Source organism: Dermacentor silvarum, chromosome 8, assembly GCF_013339745.2.
Source record: "Dermacentor silvarum isolate Dsil-2018 chromosome 8, BIME_Dsil_1.4, whole genome shotgun sequence".
Classification (NCBI taxonomy): domain Eukaryota; kingdom Metazoa; phylum Arthropoda; class Arachnida; order Ixodida; family Ixodidae; genus Dermacentor; species Dermacentor silvarum.
In genome coordinates, this window is record NC_051161.1 from 184,819,646 (window position 1) to 184,841,873 (window position 22,228).

Below are 22,228 nucleotides of genomic sequence, written 5' to 3' on the forward strand. Positions count from 1 at the left end.
ACAAGATCCAGTGAAACGTACACTCTGTCTAGCCTAGCGTGACTATGCCCCTGAAAATGTGTGAATGCGGGCACACCAGCACTGGACAAGACATGACCAACGTCTTCTAGGTTAGAATCTTGCACGAGTGAATATAAAAGTACAGCACTTTTGTCGCGCACTGGAAGCTGTTTCACTCGATCAGCAGCAAAACATACACAATTGAAATCTCCGAGCAACACGACTTTCCTGTCACACTGTAAGTACTGGCCTACCCTTTCAAAAAAGGACAACCGCTCACTTTCTATGTTGGGGGCGTACACACATATCACACGCCAACCTACGCCCGAAAAGAAAAAATCCACGAAAAGCAGTCTCCCACTTTGACAGGAAAAAACATTCTCTTCTATGACTCCCAGATTATTTCTGATGAAAATAGCGCACCCCGCGGAAGTTCCAATAGCATGTGATACACAAACATTGTATCCATTGCGGAACTGCAGCACCATGCGATCCGTCTGTTCTTCACTTTCTATCTTAGTTTCCTGCACCGCCGCTACATCAATATCTGTTTCCGAGAAAAGCCGGCTAAGCTGGTATTGCCGCTTTCTGGCACAAAGACCGCGAACATTTAGGGTAGCAAGACGAAGTGCAGTGTTTTGGGCCATCAACGTAGTTTGTGAAGAACAAACGAACCGCATGGCACCCACCTCATGCGTCTGGGGTCGGTGCTGCCTTGGCCTCTTGTACGAACCTCCCGTAGCTGCCTGGGCAGTCTTCGGAAGGTGCAGCTCGTGTCCTTATTGTTGTTCTCCATCGTCTTTTGGGTTTGGCTGGGTCTTTTAGATGGCTAGAAGAGATACCGCGAGGCACACGCGCTCGCGGCTACGTCGGCGGCGTGCCTGCCGCCTTACGGTCCGGTGGTATATTCGGCCGCGGTCTGATCAGTGACCGCCGGGTGATGGCCGCCTTTGGCGGTGGTCCGTCAGAGTTCCCTGCAGTCAGGGCTTCATTATCGTCCAACGTCGCATCGTGGCCGCGCTTGCTGACAGTGGCACCGCTTGCTGCCTCGCTTACGTCCATGACTGTCGGCTCATCGCATGACGGTGACTGCGCTGGGACGTCATGCACTTTGACGGCGCCCGTGGCGTCACCTACTGTGTCGGCCACTTTTGGGCTTTCGTCGCCGGTTCTTGTATCTTGCAGCTTGTCGGGCGGGGCTGACGTTTCCGCCTCATGCCCCTCAACCTTCGGCGTTGCTTCGCTTGCGGCTTCCTCAGCGTCGGCCTCGTCCATGACGAGTTCTGCGGTGTCATCTCCTCCAACCGGCCCCGCGACACTTGCGTACGTCTTCACGCACTCACTTTCTTCGTGTCCAAAACGCCGGCAGTGCGTGCAGCGAGGATCTCGGCCCTCACGTCGGATATGGCCCTTGCTGTGGCACCGCAGGCATAGTGGCGCTCTTCCAGGCGCGACAAGAAGGGCCATGTCACCGGCGACGCGCAGCTGGTGTGGAAGGTCGTCCACCTTAATGCCTTTATGGAGCTTGAGGCGCACGACGCGCGTCGTCGACCCCTTGTCCTGGATTCCTTGAACCCTCCACTTTTCCTTAGTGACGTCGGTCACTTTCCCGTACGGAGCAAGCGCTACACGCACGTCTTCTTCGTCAACGTTAAAGAGAAGCCAATGAAGCTTGAGACGCACGTCCTGGTTCGCCGGGTCGATAACCAAACAACGTTGGCCCTTCACTTCCATTTCGCCACAAGCCAAAGCTTTCTTCATGCCTTCTGTGCTCTTGAATGTCACCGCCCACACGTGGCTCATTTGATAAGCCCCCAACGCTATCACGTCGGGGAGCAATTCCAGACGTGCCAACGTATCCCGGAAATGTTCGACTCGGTAGGGCCTTGAACGAACATCAGCATGCAAAAATAAAGTGTTGAAAACACTACGACCTGAAGGCAGTGTAGGCAAAATAACTTGATATCCTTCGGCATCCGTTCCGTCCATCCTGTTACCGCGGCTGTTCGTAGCCGCAACCACCGCTCCTCGGGAGCACATGACACACACGTCCGTTCACTACGGTGCCCGGAAGTGGAATCCAACTAAGCCACGGCGCCGTGGAATAACGGTATTTTCAGCGTTCGCATCAATCACGGGTATTGTCCTATCAATGATACAAAAAGTAAAAAGAAATGACTCGAGGCACCGGTGAGATTCGAACTCACGATCTCCTGTTTACTAGACAGGCGCTTTAACCAACTAAGCCACGGCGCTTTTTTTTTCTTTATTACCGACTTGGCAAATACACAAAAACAACATGTCAAATAACTACGAGATTAAAATGACCAGTCGTTACAAGACTGTAGCGTCATGTTAAAATGGCTTCAACGAAGCCAAACTGTCCAACACTTGAAGCCATTCCGGTGGGTCACTTTGCATTTTCAACACTTCCCGTGTGTAAACAACATTTTCAACAAAATAGTATCTGGCTGACCTCGCATGTACATCAGCATTGTGTACAGCCATTCGAGTTCTCCATACGCTTTGCATACACAATAACATTAACATGTCCGCCGGCACACCGTCAGGTTCTGCGCATGGCAAGAACCTTATTCCAAAAGCACTAATCGGGAGCTCCTTTTTTAAAGTACGCTGCAGAATGTCCCAAAGAAAGCGGGCATCGTGACAGTCAAGAAAAATATGTTCAATTGTTTCTTCCTTATTGCATATAAGGCAATTGACGGACCATGGGACAAACAAACCCTTGCTCCTTAGCCATGGCTTAACCGGCAGTGAGTCAGTGTGGAGCTTGAAAAAGAAGGATTTTGTGTTAGCTCTTACAGGCATATTCCTTACTCTTTTGAGAACATCACGTTCAGGCCCTAAGTTGTACATAGAACGATACACTGGCATAGGTACAAAAACGTCAACAAGATCCTTATATAATTTTTTTCGCGACACTTCAAACAAGTACTCCCTAGAAAATCTCGCATTTAGAAGACGAATCGCCGTGATAACTTCACGCAGATAGCCTTTTAGTGCCATCGGTTTGACTGCGTGCGACGATACAACGAAATCGGGCAAGGCGTCACGTAATCTCACTTGGATCACCGTGCGCAGAAACCCATCACTTTGGTCACGAAAGAAAACAAATCTCGACACAAGTTGCTTGAAAAACAAATGAGTTAAACTGAGTCCGCCGTTGCGCAAAGAGTGAAACAAATTAAATCTGCTCATGCGTTTCCATACAGAACCCCAAATAAATTCCGCAAACACTCTGTGTATTTTTTGAACTGAAGATCGGCTCATGCATAGCACCTGCAAGACGTAAAACACTTTAGCTACTAAAAACATATTACACACTTTGGCTCTTGCAAACATCGAAAAGTTGTGGCCTCCCCATTTGTTGGTTTGTTCTTTCATTCTGTCCCTCTCATTCGTCCAGTATTCTAGTGGCTCTCGGTAGTTGCCGAGTGGAACCCAAAGATAAGTGCCAGGTAACACACTCCACTGCATTCTGCAAAACAATTCTGGCGTATCTTGCCAGTTCCCATGCCAAAAACCTAGACACTTTGGCCAACTTATGGCACTACCAGAAACACTACAAAAAGATTGGGCTTCCTTCACTACTTCTGCAATGCTTTGCTTATCGCGACAGAACACAGCTATGTCGTCAGCGTAGGCTAACACTTTTATTTCTCTGCCAAAAAACGTGTATCCGCGAATACTGTGGCTATGAAGTATCTTTAGACAGAAAGGTTCTAAATAAAGAGCGAAAAGCAAGGCAGAGATCGGACACCCTTGTTTTATGCTAGACAGTACTGGAATTCGTCTGCTGAGTCTGTTGTTGATAATTAGGTTTGTTGTACAACCACCATAAACCATTTTCACCCCATCCAAAATGACTGTTCCGACATTCATGTACTCAAGAAGCAGAAACAGGATCTCGTGCGACACCCTGTCAAAAGCTTTGGCTAAATCCAGTTGTAGCATGGCTACACGATCTTCCATCAAATCGCAGCATTCAAGTATGCTTCGCGCTGTGTGTATATTTGTGAAAATAGTCCTACCTTTTATACCGCATGTCTGATGTGTACCTACTAGTGATTTCACTACACTCTGAAGACGTTGGGCGAGCACCTTCATGAATACTTTATAATCAGTGTTAGCTAAACTTATTGGTCGGTAGGCCTCTACTGATTGAAGCTTTATGGGGTCAGTAACTTTGGGTATAAGTACTACATGTGTCTGCCGGAAGGAAGGAGGCGTCCATTTTTGTTCATAACATTTCGTTATGACGCGATACAGAGCCTGTGCTACTTCAACCTTGAAAATTTTATATATCGCTGCCCCAAGACCATCTGGTCCAGGCGATTTTCTTGCACTGAGGTCATCGATAGCCTTTTCAATTTCTTCTACAGAAATAGGCCTTTCAAGAGCTTCCTTAAGTTCACCATCAATTCTCGGCATCAGAGGCAAATAATCACTTTTAAACGCCGAGATATCGCTTGCTCTCTTGCTTAGCAGCGTGCTATAGTGGTCCACAAAAGCACGTTCTATCATTTCCTTGTCGTATGTAAGCTGACCTTGATAAACTATTTCTTTTATCTCCTTGCTCAACGCGTGTCTCCTCTCGTCACTGAGCGCTCGCTTGGTGGGCGTTTCACCCAACCATACTCGTTCCGCGCGTGCTCTCAAAACGGCGCCGCGATATCTTTCCTCGTCGACGACTTCAAGTTTCGCTTTAAGTTCTTTGATATCGTTTATAAATGTGCCAGCCGCGCCTCTTTTCATGTTCAACAGGTATGCTAACATGCACTGCATTTGCCGTTCCTCTTGCTTTTGTTTGTGCCGCAACACGCATGCTCTCTCTAAAGCAATTATTTTCGCATCGCATTTAAACAGTTCCCAAGCTTCTACAACATTTTCCGCATTTTCAAGGAGAACATTTTCTAATTTCTCTTTTATTCTTTGTAGAAACAATTCATCCTGCAAAAGATTGTCATTAAGTTTCCATAAGTGCCAATTAAATGTTTTGTCTGTGCTTTTTGTACCTATCGTAACCATTACCAAGCAATGGTCACTGAAACTGAGGCATTCGACACTGTAGCTAGAAAGGAACGGAACTAAATGAAAAGGCACATAAATGCGGTCTAACCTTGAATGGCAGTCTCCCTGAAAATGCGTATATTGCACATCACTGTCAGAACCAAGAACACTTCCAACATCCTCCAGGTCAACTTCACACAAAATTTCATGCAGAACAGTTGCGCTTTTATCTTGACTGAGCAGCTTTTTCGATCTATCTATCGGCCGGCACACACAATTAAAGTCGCCAAACACTAGAACGTGCCTGTCACACACCAAGAAAGATCTCAGGTAAACAAAAAATTCTTCACGTTCACGAGCATTATTAGGAGCATATACACACACTGCCCGCCAAAGCATTCCAGAAAAAGAAAAATCACAAATAAGCATACGCCCTCCCTCACATGAAGTAACTTGCTGCTCTGTAATCCCAATACTGTTTCTAATAAAAAGAAGGCAGCCACCAGAAGTACCATTCGCGTGGCAAACGCATACGTTGTACTTCGTTCTGAAAATTTCAACCATTCGATTCGTTTTTTCCTCAGATTCAATTTTTGTTTCTTGGACTGCCATCAAATCAATGTCTTTTTCTAGTAGCATGCGGCTAATCTGACATTGTCTTCGCCTCTGTGACAGCCCTCTAACGTTTAATGTCGCCAAACGAAGCGGAGTGGTGATGTTAATATCGTCTGCCATTGCGTTAGCTACAATTAATGTGTGCCCCTACTCACAATTTTCGAGGAAATATTGCGGCTCTCACACTGATGCTTGGGGAACATATCCCTCTCCTTGAAGGCGACGTCTGCAAAACCACGTCCTCACAGAATCATTCCCGATCAACGATCGGGTGCTGAAAGTTCTTTCCGGGGCACTACCTCCGCTAAGGCGGAGACGGCGCATGTGACGGCCGTCTGTCTGGCGGCACGTTGGGCTTAACCTTCAGCGTCGACCGTCGGACTGTCGGTGTTTTCGGTGTCGGTCCTTCGGTATCCACACCGTCGGGGTCTCGGCTGTGGTCATCAACCTCGTCACGCAACCGTTTTCCGGCGCCTTTAGCGTCGGAAGTCAGGTCCATGTCGTCGCTGACGCTGACTGGCTCGTCAGCCACTTTGGTCGGAGGTGGCGTGATTTCTGAAGGCGCGCCCGTCGCCTCAGCACCAGCTTGCGTCACTTGAACCTTCGCCGGAGGAGGCGCAGAATCCGGCACATTGCCTTCATCTATCCCCTTCAGGTTCACCTTTGCGGTCTTCGTAACCAGTGGTGCAGACGAAGCTGCCGCCCCTTCAGCTGTTCCTTTGGCGGCCTCTTCGGCGTCCTCCTGATCCATGAGAAGCTCAGACGAGTCCTCGCTCCTGCCTGGGCCAGCAACGTTGGCGTACGTTCTCACGCACTGGGTCTCGTCGTGGCCAAAGCGACGACACAGCCCACAACGTGGAACCCGGCATTCTCGTCGAATGTGTCCTGTGCCACGGCACCGGAGGCAGAGGAGTGCTCTGCCCGGGACAATAACGAGAGCCATGTCTTCCGCAACACGAAGTTGGTGTGGTAGGTCGTCTGCTGTCATTCCGGGCTTGAGTTTCAGGACCACCGACCGTGTCGTGGTTCCTTTGTCGTTGCAGCCCTGGACCCTCCACTTCTCCCTCGTCACTTCAGTTACTCTTCCAAACGGTGCCAAGGCTGTTCTGACGTCTTCGTCAGGAACACCATGCAGCAGCCAGAAGAGCTTGAGCCTGACACCCTGGTTGCACGGGTCAATGACCACGCAACGGTGTTCCTTGACAAGGAATCCTTCTGCGTCCAATATCTTCTTTTTGGCCGCCTCGTTCGCAAAAGTTACGGCCCACACATGATTCATCTGATAAGCCCCGAGGGCCACCACTTCCGGCAGCAGCATGAGTCGCGAAAGCGCATCCCTGAAATGCTCAACACGGTAAGGCCGAGCTTTCACTTCGCCGTGAATAAAAACAGTGTTCAAAACACTTGCACCTGAAGGCAGTTGTGGTAGAACCATCTGGTAGTCCGGGGAAGGTTTTTCCGTTGACCGGGAACCGCGGCCGAGGGCCGCTGTAACCGCTCCTGAGGAGCAAGACATTCCGCGACCGTTCGCTGTGATGGCCGGAAGTGGAATCCAACTAAGCCACGGCGCCGTGGAATTACGGTATTTTCAGCGTTCGCATCAATCACGGGTATTGTCCTATCAATGATACAAAAATTAAAAAGAAATGACTCGAGGCACCGGTGAGATTCGAACTCACGATCTCCTGTTTACTAGACAGGCGCTTTAACCAACTAATCCACGGCGCCGTGGAATAACGGTATTTTCAGCGTTCGCATCAATCGCGGGTATTGTCCTGTCAATAATACAAAAAGTAAAAAGAAATGACTCGAGGCACCGGTGAGATTCGAACTCACGATCTCCTGTTTACTAGACAGGCGCTTTAACCAACTAAGCCACGGCGCCGTCGAATAACGGTATTTTCAGCGTTCGCATCAATCACGGGTATTGTCCTATCAATGATACAAAAAGTAAAAAGAAATGACTCGAGGCACCGGTGAGATTCGAACTCACGATCTCCTGTTTACTAGACAGGCGCTTTAACCAACTAAGCCACGGCGCCGTGGAATAACGGTATTTTCAGCGTTCGCATCAATCGCGGGTATTGTCCTATCAATGATACAAAAAGTAAAAAGAAATGACTCGAGGCACCGGTGAGATTCGAACTCACGATCTCCTGTTTACTAGACAGGCGCTTTAACCAACTAAGCCACGGCGCCGTGGAATAACGGTATTTTCAGCGTTCGCATCAATCGCGGGTATTGTCCTGTCAATAACACAAAAAGTAAAAAGAAATTACTCGAGGCACCGGTGAGATTCGAACTCACGATCTCCTGTTTACTAGACAGGCGCTTTAACCAACTAAGCCACGACGCCATCGAATAACGTCCTTTTCAGCGTTCGCATAGTCTGCGAACAAGGTTCCGTGATCACCACATTTTGATGTTTATTTGCATTTTTCCAAACCTGCACGACCGGCCGCACTCCATTGAGTCGCTAAGCATTGCTGTCACGTATGAAAGAGGAGCGTGCCTGGCGACCGCAATTTGTGGTTTGCAGACAAACCTTCTGTTTCTGAAGACAAGTAAGTCTAACTGTGAGCATCGCTGCTACATCTGTGCGGCTCGGAGAATATTACGCAGCGTCGTGCTTCCGAGAAATACTGGTTCGGTATATTTTAGTTCTCATGCACAAATATCCTGTAGCACGACGGATTATTCATGCGTATCTTTGTTGGTGAAATACTAGTGCCATATCGGAATGTTTATCTCAAAAGAAAGTTTTCAGGGCAAGGTTTAATGAATTCAACGGTGTTCTTATGCCTTTAACTAGAACTTTGATATTATTCTCCGAAATCAATGAAAGTATGGGGTAATTCAAATTTCAATTTTCCTTTGAACAATTTCTTAAAAGCATGCGGATGTCCGGTTTAAACATGAGAATGGGCGAGCACAAAATTGCTCCATCAAGGACATGCCATGGCACCTTCCTTCGTGGTTTGGCAAATGAACTTCGTGTCAGCAACAAAAATTGCTGTTACAGATTTTCCAGAGGGAACGCAGAAGATGTAATCTTCCGAATTCATGAAATTGAAACAGACGAAAATTAAGATTAGTCGAGCTAGGTCGACAACTAATTCATCTCGATGTAGATCATCGTTATCTCTATGATAATATGTCCAGTTTATGCGTAGAAAATTGCCGCTGAAGGTCTCACTGGTGTTCCTCATTTTGGACCGCCCATGTCAAAATGGACGAGTTGACGTAATTTGCAACTGACCTCCTTTTACGCCGCTCCCTGTGAATGACCCAGTGCCGAGGTCACATGAGACGCACCATAGTACACAATAGGTGCCGGCACTTCGAATTTATAATTGCGTAATTTTGTCGCGTCCAACAGCTCTGTTCGCGCTACAAAAGTAGAATGTCGTGTTACAGGAACCTAATATTCGGATATAGCCGATATACTATTTTCCTTTGATATTATTCGAAACATTCAGCATGATACAAGTGGCTACACATTAAACTGGTGTATGGAGCTGTACAAAAATTTTGAAATGGAGATTCATATAAATTAAATTCGGCGTTCTTACAATCCATGACCACAATCTGAATATGGGTCATGCAATGGTGTGACCTGAAGGATAAAATTTTACCAGTGAGGCTCTTCAACGTACGCCCAATGCACGGTACTAGAGCGATATTGAATTTTGCCCCCATGGTAATGCGAGACCCGCCGCCGGGATCGAATACGCGACCTTGTGCGTAGTAGAAACGAAGTATAAACTTCGTCTCTACCGCAGTCCACCACAGGAAAGCAGTGGCGGTTGACGCCATGCGTCGGACATGACAACCAGGGAAGACAAGGCCGAAGCGAGAGGCGAGCGGGGCTGCTCTTTAACAACCAATAAAAGAAGTTTTTGATCATGGCAACGCGGGTTTCGGTCTCTTCTCTGTCGATAGATTATTTGTGCCGAAAGCAAGGGAGAAGGCCGGCATCCTTCACACTGATACTGTACCGAGGATGGAGAAGTTGCACAGGCATCAAGGCGTCCTTTGTGGTTCCACTACCCCACCATGGCCAGCGAGATCATCCTACAAGGAACTGAACCTTCATCCGCCGACCAGCAGGAGATAGTCGACGGACTTTGCCATAAGAACTCAGCTCTCACCGAACTGGACAAATAGATTGCCGACCTCCTTGATGGTGAGCAGTCTGACGAAGTAATTAAGGGCGCTATGGATTACCACGAGAAGAGCACCAGCGCCCTCAGCAGGCTTTGGTCTGCGCTGAACACACCTGCATCTGCCGGTCCTGCCATCAGCGAAGACAACCAGTCCGGACATGCGGGGGCTAATGATGGATCTAGCAATAAAATGGGAGCTGCTCACTCGGAGGTCATCGGTCAAACCCTCGCCTATCACAGTAGATCGCGAGCACCGGGTCTACGAGTCGCCATGCTGAAGATTCAGGTACCCGTCTTAGGCGATGAGAACCGTGAGTCGCACGGGTTTTGGATTACTACGAAGCAACCATTCACACGCAACCCGATCTCACCAACATTGAAAGGTTTAAGTACTTGAAGACTAACTTGGCCGGTGCTGCAAAGTGGGTCGTCGAAGGAATACACCTGACTGAAGCGAACTACAATATCGCCGTCAAGTTGCTCACCGAACGGTATGATCTAAAGGATGTCCTCATCGATGGCCACATAGACAGCCTGCTTGCCATTGAACCGATCGAGCCATCGTCACAAGTATCAAGGGTGCGGACCTGCATGAACAGATCCAGCTCAGGACCGGCTGTTTAGACAGCCTTGGCATGCCGTCTGCAGAGTACGCGGTTGTTTTGCACTGAGTGCTGATCAGCTGATTTCCCGAGGACCTGCCGATCCCGTATCATAAGCGCACGAAGACAGACACTAGTGTCGCAGACTCTGCAGTGCAACCGAGAAAAGATAAAGTCAAGGCAATTCTTAAGTTCCTTCAAGTTGAAGCGGAAAGTAGGGAGGAGAGGCGAGTGTCATGCGAGAAACCTACTTCAGGGAAGTCGTCAGCAAACCGCAAGGTAACGGACATCTTGACACCACTTCATACACCGTCAGCCCTAGCACTGGCAGCACGGTCTTCATCGCCAGGGGCCACTTCAATGCCTGGACAGACTACGTGTCGCCTCTGCGGCATCCCAGAACACATGATGCGTCATTGCCGAGCCACACTATACCAGCGGAGGAAAAGTGTCAACGGCTTTCCAGCAAGAATTGCTGCTTTAAGTGTAGAAAGCAGGGGCACATTGCTCGCAGTTGCAGCACAGCAGCGTGGCTCAAGTGCGACCGATGCTCAAGACGCCACATTTCTGCACTGTGGGATATTCGGGGACGACTATATATGAATATGAATATATGAGTAGAGATATCAGCAGTCATAGAGGCATTGCGTAATCAAGGAGTGGAGGAGGCATACGTGAATATCTTGGCAAATATCTACAAGGATTCCACAGCTACCTTGGTTCTCCACAAGAAAAGTAGAAAGATACCTATCAAGAAAGGGGTCAGGCAAGGAGACACAATCTCTCCAATGCTATTCACTGCATGCTTAGAAGAAGTATTCAAGCTCTTAGACTGGGAAGAATTAGGAGTGAGGATCGATGGCGAATATCTCAACAACCTTCGGTTTGCAGATGACATTGTCCTATTGAGCAACAATGGAGAGGAATTACAACAAATGATTGAGGACCTTCATCGAGAAAGTGCAAGAATTGGGTTGAAGATGAATATGCAGAAGACAAAGATAATGTTCAATAGCCTGGCAAGCGAAGAAGAATTCAGGATCGCCAGTCAGCCTCTAGAATCTGTAAAGGAATATGTTTATCTAGGTCAATTACTCACAGGGGACCCTGATCATGAGAAAGAAATTTACAGAAGAATAAAATTAGGTTGGAGTGCATACGGCAGGCATTGCCAAATCCTGACTGGGAGCTTACCACTGTCGTTGAAAAGAAAAGTGTACAATCATTGCATTCTACCGGTGCTAACATACGGGGCAGAAACTTGGAGGTTAACAAAGAAGCTCGAGAACAAGTTAAGGACCGCACAAAGAGCAATGGAACGAAAAATCTTAGGAGTAACGTTAAGAGACAGGAAGAGAGCGGTGTGGATCAGAGAACAAACGGGGGTAGACGATATTCTAGTTGACATTAAGCGGAAGAAATGGAGCTGGGCAGGCCATGTAATGCGTAGGATGGATAACCGGTGGACCATTAGGGTTACAGAATGGATACCAAGAGAAGGGAAGCGCAGTCGAGGACGGCAGAAAGTCAGGTGGGATGATGAGGTTAGGAAATTCGCAGGCGCAAGTTGGAATACGCTAGCGCAAGACAGGGGTAATTGGAGATCGCAGGGAGAGGCCTTCGTCCTGCAGTGGACATAAATATAGGCTGATGATGATGATGATGATGATGATGATATATGAATCCTCAGTGCACAAATGACTACTCCTGTTGGAGCTGAAAACTGAGAGGCTGCCACACAACGAGAAATAAAGGTAGCAACTGCTCCTGCAAGCTGCACGCGCTCGTCATGTGTGTTGCTCCAAACAGCCACAGTGTGGGCGTCGAGGAAACTCTGGCCGCGTGCCCCTACATCTGCTGCTTGACACCGGCAGGCAACGGACCTTTATCTGTAAATACTTGACGCAGCAACTACCATAAAAACCGGACTATAGGTCGAACCGGAATATAGGTCCACCCCCCAACTAACCAATTTTAAAAATGAAAAAATCTTTTTCAATGGCAAAAGTACCGAAAGACACTCTTACCTTTAAACAAATGCGACTCAGACGGTCGCACAATGGTGACAGTATTTATTTAAATGCTGCTCCGTGCCGTGATGATAACGTGCTGACAAACACGCGGGTCGATGGTCGCACTATACGAAGCCCACGGCAACCTGGCGGGTTGCCGTGGGCTTCCGCGTACTCAATCGCCTTTTTCTTGAAGGCGACGGTGAACTGCTGTCGGCTTTCGCTCATTTTGAAACAAAATGTGATGAAACAGCCTGCATGCGATGGCGAAGGCGGCTGTTTACTTCATCTGTCCATTGTTGCAAGACTTCCGTAGTTTTTCCGCCAATGTCCGGTATATAAGACGAGGGCCGACTTTTCGCAATGGTTTTTTGAAAAAAAGTTCGACCTATATTCTGGTTTTTAGGGTATCTCTGCCTTGCACTGAAAATGACTTAGAAGTGTTCGATCTGGGCAGCGCGGGTGTCCGTCTCTTCTCTGACGCTACATTATTGGTGCCCAAACCCGGCATGCGTGTGTATCATTATATTGCTTGCGCTCGATTATGTCGGGTTTTGCTGATGTTGCTGAAATTGCACGCGAAACATGTCTGGTAGTGTAGTAATAAAGTTGGTTCGTTTACGTCAAAGTGACAGTTGAAAATAGCATCTTTCTGTAACTTTTTGTGCTCCCTGATAAGGCGGTAACGAGGTCCTTTCTCTTAATCCCACCATTACAAGAAAACACCTGCGATCAACTAATTATATAACAGTGTCATTTTCACGTCCTTATTGTTTTCCGCACAAGCGTTGACAGTATTTGTCTTAGCACTTCCCTGTCTGTTTTTAAGAAGTCTTGGGACACTGAAAAATAACTTTTAATTACACTATAGTCAGGTACAACTTTAGAAGGCAGCGGCATCTGCCCCCTCAAAGGCGGATGCATACTAGTCTCCACCAATGGGCGCGCACTACAGACTTGCGTCATGAGCCGGACGGCCGGTGTCCCCGGAGACGCAGAACATGGCAGCCCGCTCTTAAAGCCGGGGCGAGTCACGTCAGAGGGACTATTTCTTTAGTCGCGGAGGAAATCAGCTGCTGCGCTTCAGTCATTTGGGTGGGGCCTCTCCTGTCTTCTTAAGTTGTACCCGACTATAGTTCTTTTATCCAGGTTGTTTATTCCAAATAGCATCAAAGTTTCAGAATTACAGGAACTATTTTGTTCTGAACTTTTCTACGAAGTCCGTGCACAATCTCAATTCTTATGCAATACAATGCATTTATATCTGCAAACATATAATCCGTGAATAAATTTTTGAGTAGCTTGGGCAGCAGCCTCTACTGCACTATGGACAATCAGTTTATTTTGGTATCCTCTGTTCTCGAGGCAATCTACCTTCTCCGCTTATGCCGTCAGTTGGTTGGCACACAATGTTACTTTAATAGCTGCTTGTTGTAGACGAAAATTGTGCTAGCGAGCTGCCTTGAAATACCATCGAGCCTCTTAGTTGTGACAGGAATATTTTTTTCTTCGACATCTCATTGTGATTACTTGATTCTCTCAGTGGTAGATCGCGTCGCGAACTGGCCGTTTGATCTTTTTTTCAGTAAATGTTCCGTGTTTGTCGGACCCGGTATCGCTTCTACGTCTCTGCAGACTGAAATATCGTTCTCAGCAGAATAACGCAGTTTCATATGTGCATTACACACAGTGGGCAGGGTTGCCGCCACAAATAACGGTTGTCCCTCCTATAACAATTATCACGTAGGTAATACCTGATACCTGAAGCCTAACCTGTAGCACTAGCCAGAATAGGTTTTTTCAGCGTGCTGCCTCTTTCGCTGATGTACGCCGACTTTCCAAGAATGGTGTGGTAGTTGGCTTTATAGCAGCCGTGCCCTTCACTCGAGCTGACGTTACCCATATTACCCTCATAGACGGTGCATAGACGAATGAGATCGATAGATGATCCAAGAAAAGGCCCTCTCTGCGACCAGGATCACAATTCATACTGCAGCGCGCTGACGCTTGAACCCCGCTGCATTGTGTGTGACTGCTGCGAAGAAGGAGAGACGTAACTTGTACCACAAAGCAGAACAGGTATTTCAGGTAGCTGCCCTTGCTGCTGCCAGCTGAAACGTTCCGAAGCAGTAGACAGGTTATTCGAGACGACTAGTGGACTGCTGTCAATTGGTTTCAACCGCTTCGGGTTCTATAACGCGAACACAAAGTGTAGTGCAGGAGTTTCATTTTTCTTTTTTTGCGTGGCTCCTTCTAGTAGATGCTGTGCCATTAGTTGGACATGAAGCCCACGACTACGTGATCGTCAGCAGAGGGTTACGGCCGTTCTCATGCTGACGCAGGTTTTTCTTTTTAATCATCATTGGAGAAAACATTATTCCGTAGTCACTTGTTTTACCAAGCTCACCTATAATTTGGTGAGTGTTATAATAAATGAGGAAATCTCGATGTTATCGCCGCTTATTCCTGCCAAGCATTTCATCTAACAAAATTGTTCTGAAGGTTTAGTCTATCTGGCTTCTCGATTCCTGGATTGAATTTTTTTTCTTGCTTAAACAATAACTAACATTTTGGTAGTACGACAAATATTTACTTAGTTTACCACCAGCTACATACGTTATTTTCATCCACAAAGTTAGAGCGCGGGTCAGTCTACCAACCTATAACAGTGGTATGTAGTTTATTTACTGACCCCATTCCATTACCATCGGGAGCGTGGAATTGATATTGTTAAGGAAAGTTATTTGTCTAAGCGACCAATCAGTGCTCAATACTAACCTCCATTACATTTTACTATGCGCTAAGTGCAGCCTGGAGTTGCAGAGACCAGTCTTCAAAAACATCTCAAACAAGTGAAACAGGTTGCCATTTTCTTCTGAGGCTCTCCTGACGCTCAGCTAGAAAGCGTGAGGTTGAAGCGTAAGATGCCGGACGTGAAGACAGCATTTTGAGAAAGACTGCATGAAAAAAACACAACTCCTGGTGTATGAATTCTTGGCTGTACGTCAATGTACTTCATTGTGGCATCTAACTAGTTCGCTTGTCACTTTGGGTCGCTAAAGCGCATTATACCAATCAAATCGGCTTTTGAAGTATAAATGCGTAGGTGTCGAAGTAGCTGCATATAAAATGTATTTCTGAGTTTATCAGTCTATTATACACCCTATGACCGAAAGACAAAGACACTCCTTCCGAATTCAACTCATGAGCTATGTCGCCAACACCTGTGGAAAATGTGTGCACGCCAGGATAATCTTGCAGCCGACTACAAATAAATTTTTTAGGCACTCGAGCATATATACCGGAAATTCATGAGACTTAGAGTCTCATACATTGCTCTACTGAGTCACTGGAACAAGTAATGCATAACCTTTGCATTTAATCACTTCATATACCCTGAAGGACACACAGATCAAAGTTGTGTTTTTCTTTCATTTTTTTCCACTCAGCACCACTCATCTTTTCATGCAAGAGGACCCATGTCGTGTCTGCTCTGCGGTAGATTCAGGATAATTTGTGAATCATAGTCTGTATCTTATTACAACTGTAGGACTAAACTTCCCCTAAATATTTATTCTATTTGTTGCAGCCAGCTAAAATATATAACTCAATACTTGCCAGTCAGTCGCTTTCCGCTGGAACGTCATAGCTATAAAAAACCATATATATATATACTTGCGGCGGCGCGTTGGTGCGGTGGCAGGGGTCTCAAAATAGCTGGCGCGAACATGGTGGCCTTGCGCGAACATGGTGGCCAAAGCATGCGCGTTTGTGACAAAGCTTGTGTTTCAGAATGAAGCATGGTACTTGGGTGACAGACAAAGGAGCAGACGTTTCCTGTGTTTCCTTAGTAAAATCGCCTACTCTGTCGCTACTTACAGTATTGTAGTGTCTAGAGCCTGTAAGGGTGCATCAGTAGGCCAAGCAGAGAGGTATAAACTCTAAACAATGCACTGGGCAAATTCTACTCTCTACATTAAAGTTTGGCGGCCGTGATACCAACCAGTGTAGTTCACCGTCATCAAACTTAACGACAGCGGCCGCTCACGTCTGGCTCCGCATCTTTCAGATGTGCTTGCGGTGACAAGGCGAATTCCAGGACGTGTTGCAATCATCTCTTACCACGCCTACAAGCTGATACAAGGCAGGCTCGTCTTTCTGGAGAGTACCACTACGTTCAAGAGTCACGCGTTACCTGATATCGCGAGCACTTCCTCCAAAGACATTATGGTTTAAGTAGCGCTGCTTAGGTGGCACACACAGAGACGCTTACACGTCAGCACAAAACGGATCATAGGACACAATGCCCGTTTGTCGTTTACGCCCGAGTTTCCCTGTGTGTGCTACCTTAGCCGTGGATCTTGCACAATTAGGTCATGCCATACCAACCAGCCCCCGTCGAAGCACGCCTGAGGGTTATTTCTCGGCGTTATTTCTCGCATAAGCAGAAACATTATAACAAAGCAACTTAGCGAGAGCGAATGAAACTTGGATGGCAGTACCTCTGAACCTTTATTTTACTCGGTTTCTTTACTCGCTTTCTCGCTTTCCGTTTCATGAATGCGAGCGGGTAACTTTTTTATAATTTTGTCATTTCCCCGGATGCGACTAGATAGCTTCTTATGACGGCACTTGGGCATTCCGCCAGCTGTTGACGGAATGTAACGCCGTTGCCGTTATCAGCGGCAATGAGGGTGTCAGCGGCGATTAGAGGTCACAAAACCTTCGGACGTTATGCTTAGTTTCCGACACTCACGACCCCATCGCAGTGTCTCCTGCGACAAAGGTAGATCAAGCGACCATTGCGCATTATAATTTTTTACGCAATGGCACCCATGCGATTTGAGCTATTTCCTTCTCTGTCGCATTAGCCTTGGTTTGGCGAACCCCCATCCCTCAGAAGGACCACGGGAACTACCGGACCCTATGAAGGTAGTGTTATCTTCATCAGTGAAATGGTCTGGCTTTTCAGTCACCTCGACTGAACTTACCTATCAGAGCTAAATTCCTTGCTATACTAATTAAAATATTTTGGTGGTTGATCTGATATCATCTTTAAAATTTTACAATGACTGTGAGCAATGGCTAGGTGGAGGTATCCACCTAGCCATTGCTATCTCATACCAGATAATGTACTTTACTGTACTCTGAAGTTAATGTACGGAATACAATAGATGTGGTAGGTGAAGGGCGCCCACTGGCGAGGACAACTGAGCCCCACACCGCTTGGTTAAGAAGTCAAGAATAATTCTTACCAGATTGTGTTTATTACCACGAGCCAAATAAATATTATACTGTACTGTCAACATAGAGCAAGTAAAGAGGGACGTAGCCACAGTGAATTGCGCCCTACGCCTAGTAAGCCGCGTACCAAATTAGAACAGCTACTGAAACATTGTCGAGGGTTTACAAGAAAACTTCAGGACGAAGCAAACTCCGATTTTTTGGGCTTCGATACCTGGGAAATGCGGAAGTTCTTTCCTTAGACAATGCCTCAACTCTGTCGAATTAAATTTGCTGCTTTGGCGAAAGCGGTGTAAATACTACCGACTGATGGCAGCAGAATGTTTATGTATAGTATGAATGTTTTCAATATGACCGAAATTTGTTTTATACCAATGAGGACATCAGAGCTTTCTAACTCATCAAAATAACATACAATATGCCTAGTATTAGATTTTAGCAAACTGCATCGAATAGATCGACCAAACCTAACAATTTATGTTTCCAATTTATTTGTCAAAGGGTGCAGTTGTTGGGCGGTATCAATTAGCACTTCGCGAAAGTCTGGAAGAGCCTGCATCATGAATTTGCAAAACATGCGTCTATAAATTATTGTAAATTTCACAGTGGGGAACATTGCATAAAATATGTCCCTTTAGTGCATTCTAATTTATAAAGTTCAATGTACACGCGGAACAGCAAGGCAGGGAATATGAAGAACGAGAACGCAGGAATGCTGGCTATCAACTTAAAGGTTGAAGAATGGCCAGGAAAGGTACAAGTTTATTGGTGTGAGCTCAAAGAAAGGCGGTGCCAACCTTCCAATCATAGACACGCGTGGGCTCATGCGCCAGGAAGCTTTTTAAGAATCTATGCAAGATAAAGAAATAAAGATTTACGCACGCACAACCGGCTATTATGCCATAACATTATAAGACGCACTCCTTCATTCTTATATGTGCACAGAGCTCCACTCTCTGTAAATTTTGGAGTTCCCTGCAGTTTCGACAGCGCATCGAAATGTTAGACGGCGTTCAACCGATGAGGTGGTCGTTCTTGTTGATTGATCTCTGATTGAAGCAGCAGCCAGTCTGTCATACATAAAACAATCGCAGCTCAAAGGTACTTTACGAACTGCCTCAATACTGCGTTCTGCAAACAGGTTAGTATCCTTAACATAACAGCGGTCCGATCATTTGTTGTTGTTGACCTATTCTTTCTTTGTTTGCGCGGCGGCGCAACTGTTTTCTAAACTATATTCAGCCGTAACCACAACGTTGACCCCATATTGCCTCCCTTCTGTTTGTAAGTCTACGCAACAGCGAGCCAACGTGAGGAATGCCCACGACTGTCGTCTTTTTGCTTCGAATGCCCTCTGAAAGCATGGGCGGACTTGAAAAAATGATGTACTTTATCGGGCTCTACCAGAACGTGGCTGAGGCAACACTAGTAAATCTCTTCCAGTAAGTTCGCTACCGTCGCTACTGAAGCTGATGGCGGATGTTGCTGTTAATGCCATCGTTGACGTTTATATTCTTTCATTCCTGTTGGGTCTATATTTTGTAACAAGGTTTTCCGTACCTTGAAGCCCAACCAACTTGGGCAGCATTCTGCCGTTTTACGAACTTCGTAGTAGTATTGTCATGCATATCCATCAAATGATTATTTCATCCACTTCTCTTCCCTTTAACTTATTATATATACATTTCATTTAAACATAACCCTATGCGGTAGCTTAGTAAATGTCAATGCGCTGCTGAACTCGAGGTCGGGCGTATGTTTCCGGCCCTGGCGGTCGCATTTCAATGAGGGCAAAATGCTGAAATGCGGGTGAACTTAGATTAGGCTGTAAGTTGAACACCAGGTGGTAAAATTTATTCTGTGATTACCCCAATACGGTGTGCCTCGTAATCAGACCTTGTTGTCAGCGCGTAAAACCCACACTGTAGTGTATATTTAAACCTAATTAACTTCCCCTAGCTCTTACTGGCTTCATTTTATTTATTTATATATATATATATATATATATATATATATATATTCATTTTATTATATTTGCTTAATTATTTAGAGGTACATAGCAGGCTACAGTCAGAGCATTGAATAATATGGAATTATACGACAGAATACATGATGAGCATGAACAAGAACAAATAAAGTAGCAGTGAGCAGAAACAAAAGCATCCTTATACATTACCAATTGGTGAAATGTGCGTACAAATGTTACCGGAAATGTTCGCGGTTAGTGATTGGAACAATGGCATGGAGGATCGTTCAAAAGTGCGATGGCTTGTGGCATAGGCAAAAAATTGAAAGCTTTAGTTTTACCAAATATGCGTTTGATGCTGAGCTGGTTATGAAGGCACGTGGATGAAGTGGCTGTGCGGATTGCGTTACGCTATGGATATGTTTGTGTAATAAGCATAAAACAGCATCAGAACGACGACTGATTAAAGTTTGGAGCAGAATGTCAGGCCTAATTTTTTTAAACTGGAATGTCGGTCATAGTTACACGAAATGAAGGGAGTGGCCATATTTTATACGGCGGCTGTCATTCAATTGTCTCCCCATGTATGACAATTAGGGCTCTCGCATTCCCGGCAATCTTTATGATGTGTTGCCAAACATTAGAACTTACTGTTATTTTTTTCTTTTGTGAACTTGATTTTCGTTACTAAAGTAAAATGTACTAAAAACTCGAATTACATACCTACCTGCAGCAGTCAGCAACTTTCAACTTTTTCTTTCACGTGTAGGACACAGTAGCGCAATCGTTCTACTCTACGCCAAAAACAACTACTACTATGGTCCAGTATATTCCAGTGCAGCAGCTCCTTAGGTCAAACCTTCAGCTGCCCTTTAAATCGGCAGAACTTATTTTAAACAATAAGCAGTTAGAGAGCTAACAGCTTTCGCGTCAGCTCGATCATTTGCAATCCACCTTCTTTCCACGCAAACGAAAATCCTTCCTTTCGGCCCCTGTTCCCTCGCCCACTGTCCGAGGCTGTCGCTTTCTTTACCGAATTGGCCTCACCATTGAAAGAAGTGAAAACACAGCCCTCGCTTCGCCGTGCCACTGTGCCCGATCTAGTTGTATGGCTCGCTCGCACGATATAATTTACTCTGATGAAACTGAGAACATTGGGGTCATTCCACGCCAAATAAACCAGCGTTTTTTCGACCGTCACAGATGTAGTTGAAAAAATGTCCACGCGTTTCTTTAATTTCAAAATCATTCTCTCCGTTTAGTTTACTTCCCAAAATGTTTCTTGAATTTTGGGCGGCAATTTATTGCTCTTGCCCAGCTGAGCCGGAAGGCATCAACAAGAATTTTTTTTTTCAAATTTACATTATCTCATCCAGCTGTTGAAATGGGGTGTATGAGAAGACAATGAAGTGATGTGACTATCAAAATAACCAATATTTCAAATATTTGAACATTTTGGGTGCTATTGGTACCGGCAAAAGTCAGTAAATGGCAAATTTGGAATTTTTTTCTCCGGACGCGCAAAAATCCAGGCGTCAAAAATTCAATACAGGCTGGTAGCCCAGTTGAGATAGTATAGCCGAAAAATATTGAAGCTTTGAAGGTTCAGCCGATTGCCTGAAATATAAGTGTAAATTTGGATTTTTTTGCAAAAAGTTTCCTCTTTAGGTCAAAAAAGTAGCTTTGGCCTACGGCTTAAATGTATATGCGATTCAAAATTAGATAGCTACATGTCTGCTATTCATGTGAGAAGTTACAAAAAGGTATTGTTTTATAAACGCGAAAAATATTTTTTTGAATTTTTGTGCCAGCACCGGGCTCCCTAACGTGCGCCCAACCTTGCCGGCCTGGGTTGCAGACGATAAAATTGGCTTCGCCTGCAACGAAGATGACAGAGAAACAGTGTCATGATCTGCGTGTTATTGCCAAGAGACACACGCTCTAACTCTATGCGGCTTGTGCTTGGTGTGTTCCAGGGAAGCATACAGCCAATGCATATGAAACACACGATGCGTGGAATTCGTCAGGAATCCTGCACAGCTAAAATTATGACGTAAGGTTCATTTGCCTGCGAGTTGTCGCTGGTGTCTCTGTATGTCGTGTTCTTTGTGTGTGTCTGCGTATCGCGAAATTTAAAAAATATATAGCTGTCGCTGACACCGAATGGAATGACTCTTCAGTGCTGTCCGTCGAGGTAAAATCGCAAAAATCTCACGACAAGGTGCACCGATGCGGAATAATTTAAGGACGCCAGCCCCACACCTGCGCTTGTGCTCTACCCCTCAGAGCACCATCATCGTTCTTTCGTGATTTCTGTGTAGTCATGCTAAAAAAATGCCTATCTTGCAATTATGCTGGAATCAGTTATAGGCGAAGTTTTCTTCGGTGTTGCTGAAGTCTCTTCAATACGTTCCTCTTCGCTTCTATGTAGCTGAACTCCTCGGTCAATGCACGCTCTTTCATTGTTGCCGTTGCGGTTCTTGTTGCCTTTCAGAACAACAAATGCATTTGTTGGATTCTCCACACTCAGCTACTTCTGCTACCAAGTTCTTCTTTGTGTGTAGCTATTATCTTTAATTTCGTATCTTTAAT

General features: G+C 45.9%; 1 protein-coding gene and 6 non-coding genes across 7 annotated transcripts; all 7 read right to left on the reverse strand.

Moving 5' to 3' along the window:
• Positions 1 to 551: 551 nt before the first annotated feature.
• LOC125947839 (uncharacterized) lies at positions 552 to 2,040 on the reverse strand. Its single transcript, XM_049673287.1, has one exon. It carries the CDS (start codon positions 2,038 to 2,040, stop codon positions 865 to 867), a length of 1,176 nt encoding a protein of 391 aa, XP_049529244.1. The 3' UTR covers positions 552 to 864.
• Positions 2,041 to 2,182: 142 nt separating this feature from the next.
• Positions 2,183 to 2,256, reverse strand: Trnat-agu (transfer RNA threonine (anticodon AGU)). The gene has a single exon. It is a non-coding gene; the product is annotated as a tRNA-Thr (tRNA).
• Positions 2,257 to 7,300: 5,044 nt separating this feature from the next.
• On the reverse strand, positions 7,301 to 7,374 carry Trnat-agu (transfer RNA threonine (anticodon AGU)). Its single transcript has one exon. It is a non-coding gene; the product is annotated as a tRNA-Thr (tRNA).
• An 83-nt stretch (positions 7,375 to 7,457) lies between these two features.
• Positions 7,458 to 7,531, reverse strand: Trnat-agu (transfer RNA threonine (anticodon AGU)). Its single transcript has one exon. It is a non-coding gene; the product is annotated as a tRNA-Thr (tRNA).
• An 83-nt stretch (positions 7,532 to 7,614) lies between these two features.
• Trnat-agu (transfer RNA threonine (anticodon AGU)) lies at positions 7,615 to 7,688 on the reverse strand. The gene has a single exon. It is a non-coding gene; the product is annotated as a tRNA-Thr (tRNA).
• Positions 7,689 to 7,771: 83 nt separating this feature from the next.
• On the reverse strand, positions 7,772 to 7,845 carry Trnat-agu (transfer RNA threonine (anticodon AGU)). The gene has a single exon. It is a non-coding gene; the product is annotated as a tRNA-Thr (tRNA).
• Positions 7,846 to 7,928: 83 nt separating this feature from the next.
• Trnat-agu (transfer RNA threonine (anticodon AGU)) lies at positions 7,929 to 8,002 on the reverse strand. Its single transcript has one exon. It is a non-coding gene; the product is annotated as a tRNA-Thr (tRNA).
• Positions 8,003 to 22,228: the final 14,226 nt, after the last annotated feature.

Excerpts from the sequence above, each read along its gene's own strand:
- LOC125947839 (XM_049673287.1), bottom strand. The coding sequence starts at position 2,040 with ATGTGCTCCCGAGGAGCGGTGGTTGCGGCTACGAACAGCCGCGGTAAC.